This window comes from Triticum urartu, chromosome 4, assembly GCF_003073215.2.
Source record: "Triticum urartu cultivar G1812 chromosome 4, Tu2.1, whole genome shotgun sequence".
In the NCBI taxonomy this organism is placed as follows: domain Eukaryota; kingdom Viridiplantae; phylum Streptophyta; class Magnoliopsida; order Poales; family Poaceae; genus Triticum; species Triticum urartu.
Window position 1 is genome coordinate 13,158,026 of NC_053025.1, and position 8,574 is coordinate 13,166,599.

General features: G+C 43.2%; 1 protein-coding gene across 2 annotated transcripts; it reads left to right on the forward strand.

The window, feature by feature from the left end:
• The first annotated feature begins 1,258 nt into the window (after positions 1–1,258).
• On the forward strand, positions 1,259–5,676 carry LOC125550264 (serine/arginine-rich SC35-like splicing factor SCL30). Of its 2 annotated transcripts, none has more exons than XM_048713223.1 (8): positions 1,259–1,390; positions 2,149–2,302; positions 2,416–2,493; positions 3,466–3,630; positions 3,704–3,744; positions 4,318–4,390; positions 4,506–4,676; positions 5,268–5,676. In XM_048713223.1, the coding sequence occupies exons 2-8, from the start codon at positions 2,157–2,159 to the stop codon at positions 5,392–5,394; spliced, it is 801 nt and encodes a 266-aa protein (XP_048569180.1). In that variant the 5' UTR covers positions 1,259–1,390; positions 2,149–2,156; the 3' UTR covers positions 5,395–5,676. The 2 variants fall into 2 exon arrangements, with proteins under 2 accessions (XP_048569180.1, XP_048569181.1); XM_048713224.1 differs by having other exon boundaries at positions 4,318–4,384.
• The last annotated feature ends 2,898 nt before the right edge of the window (positions 5,677–8,574 follow it).

Below are 8,574 nucleotides of genomic sequence, written 5' to 3' on the forward strand. Positions count from 1 at the left end.
ATATTTTGATGTCGCTCGTGCGCGCTTAGGGGGGGGGGGGTGCACTTCGTCGAGCCAGAGCACACCTTCGCATGCGCTAACTTGTGTGCACTGGTCCGACGCCACACGATCGTACAGATTTCGAAACCACACATTTGTCCATACTAGCAGAGCGTCTCACACACCTGTCATTGAGTAAACACGCAACCATTCGGTCCTGCGCAGTCGTTCAACCCTTTACAACCGCCGGACACCGCACCGTCGTCCAACGCCGAGTTGCTATATTTTTTTCACTCCTCGCCGACGACCCTTAGGGTGATAGAGCGCGAGCTCGGTGGCCACCACCGGCGGAGCTACGTTAGGGCCAAACAAGGCCGTGGCCCGCCCAGCTTTTCCAAAAAAATATTTATACCTAAGCTTACTGCTCAGCTCACAGACACACAAGACTAGTCAGCATGCAGCAATTCAAGTTTAGCACCATGTTTAGCAACCTGGCCCGCCCAGCTTTTTGCTGGTAGCTCTGCCACTGGTGGCCACCATCGTCGTCGGGATTGAGCTTGCAACTGTAGGAGCCATCCTTGGCTATCTCACAACTAGGCTACGTGCTGGGACTTCAGCTCCTATTGTCGCTGGCCAACCGCCACAACATATGTTCCCCATTTGGCGGCAAAGGGAAGAGGGAGAAGGGATTTGGGCGGGGAAATAGATGGGAAGAATATGAATGTTGGGTTGTATCGGTTTTCTAGGTGATGTGGCGCCACTTAGTTCAAAACCAGTCAAAAACACATAGATGTTTGTCTTTTAAATGGTTTTGAGAGTTGAGGGTGGAACTTGGACCAAACTGAAGTCAAGGGTTGTAATTGTACTTAGCCATATTTTTTTTTCCTTTTTCCTTTTATTTTTCGATTATTTTCTTTTTGAGTTTTTTGGAAATTTCGTTTTTTTAAAGAATTTAGTTTTTTTAATGTTATGAATTTTTAAAAATGTTCATATTTAAAAAAACATTCATAAAATTCAAAACAAATGTTCTTAAAAAATCACTTTTTGAAAACAACCAATATTAGTTTTTTTATAGGAAAGAAAGATTGAACACTGAAAACCCCAATGAAAAACAGAAAGAAAAAAATCGCTGGAAACCTTCCTTAGAGTTGCTTTTAGAATTGGGCCTGCGCACGCACGTCGACTGGGGCAGGGACTTTGGGCCTTGCTTTTAGAATTATCGAAACAAGGCCCATCTGACTGAAACTCAAATAGGGTTACAATACAGGCCCACAAGATAGCAAACCCATCCTTTCTATATATCGCGTCCTCGCCACCCCCACCTCTCTCGCCCTCTCTTTCCCCTCGCACAATCGCGGCGTCGGCGGCTGCGGCGGAACCTCCCCGGCGATCACCGGACTCACCCCGGCAGGTACCGCGCTTTCCTCCCTCCCCCCCTGTATCCGCGTGCCCACGACAGCGTTCGTTCCTACGCGTACGCGTGCTTGCGCGGTCTTTCGCCGTAAGCCCTAGGTCTGCGGCGCGGGCTTAGATCCCCGGCGTATTCGGCGGGTTCCTTGCTGGTCCTCCCGGGGCAAACCCGCGGTCTTCAGTTTTGACTCCTGAAGTCTCATCGCCCGCTGGAAATATCGAATCTTGCCCCAGAGAGGCTCGTTAGGCTGTTCATGTCACGCTGTTCATTAATCATCACGCTGAATCAACTGTACTAGATGTGGCAATAGGTTGGCTGACGCCGCATTGTCTGGAACTTGCCACAGAGGTTGTTTGATTCTTGGTATTGAAAACCGTAGAAAAGTTTCTTGTGTGCTAACTTGCATGCAAGTCCACGGGAAATTTTGCTTTGTCTTCATGGCAGCCATGGCAATCACCTAATAATCCTTCAAGAAAATTCATGCATTATTCCCGTGGTGCGACCAAACAATGAAATTTTGCTTTGTCTTCATGGCAGCCATGGCAATCACCTAATAATCCTTCAAGAAAATTCACGTATTATTCATGTGGTGCGACCAAACAGCTTATAATGTTAAATTGTTACCTTCTTCGGTGTTTTCAATCTACGACTTAACATGCCATAGCATCCAACTCCTACATTTTTTAACTGTCTCTGTGTTTTTGGAATCCTCAAATCAAAGAGGGCCGTAACATGTCATGTGGTGTATGTAATTACAGGCAAAGCAATGAGGAGGTACAGTCCCCAATACCGGAGTCCCCCAAGGAGGGGATATGGTGGCAGAGGTAGAAGTCCCCCAAGGAGGGGATATGGAGGACGGAGGGAGCAGGGTTCAGGAAGCCTCTTGGTCCGCAACATCCCATTGAGCTGCAGGTAGAATTACTGTGACATGGATACAGCTTTCCTGATGACTTCGTTTTTCACGAAAGAAGAATATTTCACTTCTCAAGGTATTTACCTTAGTTTTGTTCTCTTATCTGTGGCAGGCCGGAGGATCTACGGGTTCCTTTTGAAAGGTTTGGTCCTGTTCGGGATGTGTACCTGCCAAAGGATTATTACACCAGGTAGGTTTTATGTACTCGCACAATTTATTTGCAGTTGGCAAACAATTTTTGGCCTTGTTTTCCCATGATAATGTGAAATATAGAAAAAAAAAGGACTTGAATGCTTATCTACATTGTTGTTGCATAAGATTGGTAATCCCAGCCTTTTTTTCATGAAGAGATGTTGTGAGCATATCTTTCAGATTTGGTGTGATTTTGGTTTGCAATCATGTTTGTGCATTAACGTTTAGGCCCAATGAAAATACTCTAGTCATTGCAGTCTGTTCATGTGCTTCGGTGATTAATTTTTGTCACTAGAATGTGTGATTAACCAATCTGGAAATGCTTATATTACCTTGTCTTGCGTATTCATCCATTCCTATGATAGTATCTTTTTTCTGAAATAATTGCCAGGGTAGTATTGGTTTGATGCAAAGTACAATCCCTTGATTTGTTGAAGAATGTTTTTTTATATTCCTAACAATTCATTTGCTTGGCAAGATAGAGTCTTGTCCGAATGAAGAAGTTCTTCTATGAAGACAAAGATTTGATTTGAGAAAATTAGTTTCGTGAAGAGAAGATAAAGAGAGTTGTATTGGGTAGTCCATGAGAAGATTAAATGAAGCGAAGTTCATTTGAAGTACTTTTGAGACTTTTCAAACATTGAGGAACTTGAAGCGAATGATTTTACGAAGATGCTCTTTATGAGGATCACCGTACTTAGTCATTATACAAGAAATTTGTACAAGAAACTTGGATACTAGGGCCTGGACATGTAGCTGTGTTTTGCAACACTTGCTTCATGTTTGATGGAAAATGTGTGTAAGTTGTTGACTGTGCGTCGTCAAGAATCATAGAGGGCACACTGCATTTGAACTGTGATGGTAACATGAGAGGCCCACACACTCTATGAATACTTCATGCCCTCTTTTTTGTCTGTTATCCCATTAATTTCATTTATCCTACTTTGTCTAATGAAGTTGTTATACGCAGGGAGCCCCGAGGGTTTGCATTTGTGGAGTTTGTTGACCCTTATGATGCCTCTGATGCACAATATCACTTGAACCACACAGTATTTTTTGGCCGAGAGATAACTGTTGTTGTTGCTGCCGAGTCACGGAAAAGGCCAGATGATATGCGTAATAGGGCTAGAATCAGGTATGTTATTCCATTCTTGTGAAATTCTTCCTTATCTTATGTTATGTGCTCATTTGCACTGGTTACTTTGCAGGGGGTATTCTGGTGAACCTGAAAGGCGTCATTCCCGTTATGGTACTTTCTTATCATTAATGTTGTATGATTTGCACTCCTGCGTACTCTGAAATGCTAATCCAGAATTCTGAAAGCTTCATTCTATTAGGCTGTTTAGTTATCCCAGTTTAGACCTTGCAGTTGCATGTAGATAGAACAATTTAGATCTTTTTGCGGAGAATGCATTATCTCTGCTACACCTAACAGGTTGCAACTTGCAACCCTGCAGTTGCAGGAAATTATTTATTTGTTCTTAGCGTTCATATAATTGTTCTTTTGCATAGCATGTGGTTTTGGTCCTTTTGCACCCTCTAGTTAATGTAACATTCAGTACATTGCAAAGAAACATCAGTTAGATGGAGGCTTAATGAACAGAATGCTACCAGACATGTAACATCTGCTCACCAGTGTTAAATCTTAGGAAAGGCTCCATTATGCACAAATCTTTGTTTTGCGATACTGGTAACTGCTTATTGCAGATTGCAGAAGAGTGAAATCTGCAGTTTGCTGTGTTTTGAATATTTTAAATTATGTATCATATTATTTTTCCTGCAGTACCAGTTACCAAATTATTTATGTCCTCATGAATTTCAGGGAGGTCTCGTTCCCGTTCATGTTCCTACTCTCCTCGCTATCGGGGCCGTCCTCGGTCAAGGTCAAGGTCAAGGTAGGTCAACAGTAGGTCAAGTATTTTTGCTTGTCATGTGACATTTCTAAAGCTATTCCCCTATCATTCATGAATCCATCCACTCTCTGCTAAATATTTAATTATTTTTTAAAAGGTCATACTCTCCTGCTCCAAGACGGCGAGATGACTACTCTGCTTCCCCGCCAAGATCACATCACACACAGTCTCCTAGGCGTCTGCCAAAAGGACATGAAGAAGACGAGCGGAGATCCTATTCTCCTGCTGGTAGAGGTGGCGGCGAGCGTGATGCCAATACTAATGGAAAGTAAGTGCTATTTTTGTCATGAAAGTAATGGATGTTCTAGGTTTCTAGCGTTTCAAGTTTACTATGTAGCTCTACTGCTTTATGAACTCCATAGCCAATTGTCAGCACCAAGTTCTAGTGTTGTGAAAGAATCAGTATTCTATATGCCACTTATCTACCTCTCCCTTATTTGCTTTATAAACTTTGAAGCTAATTTGCCAGCACGTGGAATTCTTGTTTTGTATTCCTTTTACATGCCTTTGAGCAATGCTGGATCCACCTTTATTTTCCTTTAATAATAGCTGTTTTTTTTTCATATGCCAAATTGTTTCTAATGTACACTGCAGATATCTTCCCTCGATCTCCTTTAGCAACTGCTTTTGCATGCCAGATTGTCTGTAATGCACGCCACAGAGTTACCCTATGAAATTCTAGTCAAGCCGCATCTCTTTAGTTTTCTCTCGAACCCAGCATCATAAGAACTGTACATCCACTATATACATTTTTTTGTCCGCTACTTCTGGAATATGCACGTACCTCTCTCATACAAGGCCCTAGAGTAAACCTGTGGTCATATAGTGAAAGCTCTTCTCATTGGTTCTATGTTCGCAGGAGGTCACCACCATCTGACATTGACGGATCACCTCCACGCATCCGGAGGTCACCCAGGCAATCCTCAGGATCACCCGTGGGGTCGCGCTCAAGGTCCCCTGAAGCTTCTCCTGCCCGCAGCGACTGATGAAATTGGTGCCTCCCATATTGCCGCGTCTCCCACAGCGGCGCGGCCATGTACTCTATCTCTAGCTTCATTGTCTGAGTAAAACCCATCTGGGATGTGTTGGCTAGTGTTGCGGTGCCTCTTTAGTTAGCAGATATGACTGGTTGGCTGTTCTTTTGCTGCTTGGTGTTGTTGAACCTTGTACCATGGTAGTGTTTTAATGTGAACTGAGCCACAACTGAGCCACAATTGTGTTTGGATTTGTGATTTTAAATGCATTTTGAATGCCTTTAACTTGCTCCATGAATAGCTTATCCACAAAAATAGATTAAGGCATTCATTTTATTTGTGTCGATTGTGATACACAATGCTATCGGATCTTAGAAGGATATCTTTTGTTTCTTTGTTAGAATAAATATTTTGTTTGGAGGTAGGAAACCAAAAATTGCTTTTGAAAAATTTTAAATTTCATCAAAAATCACATTTTTATGTATAAAAAAAATCTGAAAAAATACAGATATACATGAAGGCATAAAACACATGTGTGTAAATTTTCAGAGCAAAATACGTTGACTGCCAAATCTAGGGCATTTTAACACATGATATTCAAGCCATGATTTTTTTTTACAAAACGCATTTAATTTTACACATACACATAACATTTTTGTTTACTTGCACAATTTTTTTTTGAAATTGGAAAGTTGGAGTTTTGATTTTTTTTTTTAATTTTGAGATCCAGTGAGCTTGGTCACCAAACGTCCGTTTCTTGTAGGAAGCTTGATATATTGAGGGGATAAACACCGAGAGATGCAACCCAATTCCTTTTTAATTTTGTCATCTATGCTTATTGTCCAATTTGTCTATGAACAAAATGGCACGAGAGGGTGTAGGATCAAAGATACTGCTAAGGCCTTGTTTAGTTATGCCCAACCTACTGATCCTATTCAACCCCGGTCTGCCCTATAGGAGTCTTCGGTTAAGGCCGGATTGGTTTGTTACCCTCCCAAGCCACATGGAAACCGTCGGGAGTCAGCCCTCTTGTCTCACCCCGTGGAAGCAAACCTCACTCTGGCGGTGCTAGAGACGAAGGGCAGAGAGCGCTACTGGAGGAGGCGACCCCCCCCCCCCCCCCCCCCCCCCCCGGGTAAGTGGTGAAGATCGTGTCCAACCGGAGGCAATCGCATCCAGCCATAGTGGCGACGACCCGGAGTAGCGGCGGAGCGAAACCAAATCATCGTCGTGCCCCCTCCCCTCTGCTAGGGTTGCCTTTTTGTGTGCGTTCTTGATTTCTACTAGAGTAATTAATAGCTTCCGATCTCTCACCAAATGTTAAATAGTCTTTGCGAGATGACTAGTCTTTGCACATGCACTTAGATGCTGGAACTCATTGGCTATCTATTTGAGTACAAAACTTTTTTTTTTGTCCTTTGGTGTTGCATATCTCACCTTCAATACCAATGGAGTTTGAGTGGTGAGCAATGGGATGGACATATGGTTGTATGCACGAACAAGAGCTCACATGGCACTAGAAACATTATATGACCGTTAATTATAATATAGTAGTGTTTTTTATTGTTGCTGCTTGTGAAAAAAAATACAAACAAGCCCTTGACTTTGCAGGAAGAACCCCAAACCAAGATAGTGAGATGCAACAGGGTCCTCAAACCCCGCTTGGATTCCACCTCGCCATCACGGGGACAGAGCCACTCGGAGTGACGAGACTTCCATAGGAACAAACCACAACCTCTAAGTAAACAGTGCACTGCTTCCCTATAGGCATCTGGGCTCGGGAGGAACATGGGTGGCCGTCCTTCGGCCAGAGCAGCCACTGGATCGACAAAGACCTCCCTTCAATCGCTGAGGCTAGGCTTCAACAAGCGGCGTATCTTTGCTTCAAACTCTAGCGGTGATGAGCTCGCTAGCCATATCAGGAGCTCCCACTCTGGCGGCGTCGGAGACAAGGGACAGAGAGCGCTACTGGAGGAGCCCCCCCCCCACCCTCGGTGGTGATGATCCTGTCCAACCGACGACAATTGCACCAGTGGTGATGACCGGGAGTAGCGGCGGAGCGAAACCACCCACTAGAGATTAACTTTTTGTGTGTGTTCTTGATTTCTACTAGAGTTGTCTTCCGGTCTCTTGCCAAATGGTGTACCTAGTTAAACCTAACCAAATCTGCAACATAATTTAACCATTTTGTCAGTGCCATTACTATATAATTGTCCCTGAGATTCAATATGCCATATATTTGTAGCTACCTCGAGAGATCAGTGAGATGCAACTATAGCTATATAATTTTGTCAATGAGATTCAATAAGAGCTAGGGCAAATCACGCAATTAGAAGCACTATTAGATATTTAGGAGTTGATTTATTTTATTTATATGTAATTGAGGTGCAGATCAACTACATGTTTTTTTTCTGGTAGAGGAGGTGAAGAGCATTTAGGTAAAATGCTCTGAGGTCGAGGTATCTTGAAGCCATGTAATTCTGATAGTGCATGTTATCTTTCCACAAACAATAGCCGACCTTCAATGAAACTTAGATTCTGAGATAAATAGTCTTTGCACATGTGAGACATGCACTCAGATGTTGGACTCATTGGTTATCTGTCTGAGTACCAAACTTGCTTTTTTTTGTCCTTTGGGGCTGCATACCAGCCACTTGATAAATTATCAAATAAATAGTAGAATCTAAAAAAATACATTAAAGTGGTTTTGATTGTTGCTACAGTTTGTGAAAATTACGAATAAGCCCTTGACTTTGCAGGAAGGCTTAGGGGCCAGTATTTTTTTGCTGACTTCTAGAATAAACTGAAATAAGTTGCCCCCTACCTAGCTTATTCTAGAAGCCCAAAAAAGTCACCAAAAGAATTGGCCCAAGATGCCGAGACACAGTTGGGTCCTCAACCTCCACTTGGATTCCACCTCGCCGTCACGGGGGACATATCCACTTGGGGCGACAAGGCTTCCATAGCAACAAGCCACAACCTCTAAGTAGATGATGCTCTCCCTATAGGCGTTTGGGTTGGGTAGGAAAAATGGGTGGCCGCCATTCAACCAGAGAAGCAATTGGAGTTACAAAGACCTCCCATCAATCGCCGAGGCTAGGCTTGAGCGAGCAGTGCATCTTTGCTTCAAACTCCAGCGATGATGAGCCCAACCGGCAGAATCCAACTTTCCATCTCGCCCCTTCTTCATCA

Bases quoted from the DNA above. Each gene is read 5' to 3' on its own strand.
- LOC125550264 (XM_048713223.1), top strand. From the start codon at position 2,157: ATGAGGAGGTACAGTCCCCAATACCGGAGTCCCCCAAGGAGGGGATAT. The intron at 3,631-3,703 runs GTATGTTATTCC...GTTACTTTGCAG, and splicing joins CGTAATAGGGCTAGAATCAG to GGGGTATTCTGGTGAACCTG. The intron at 4,391-4,505 runs GTAGGTCAACAG...ATTTTTTAAAAG, and splicing joins CGGTCAAGGTCAAGGTCAAG to GTCATACTCTCCTGCTCCAA.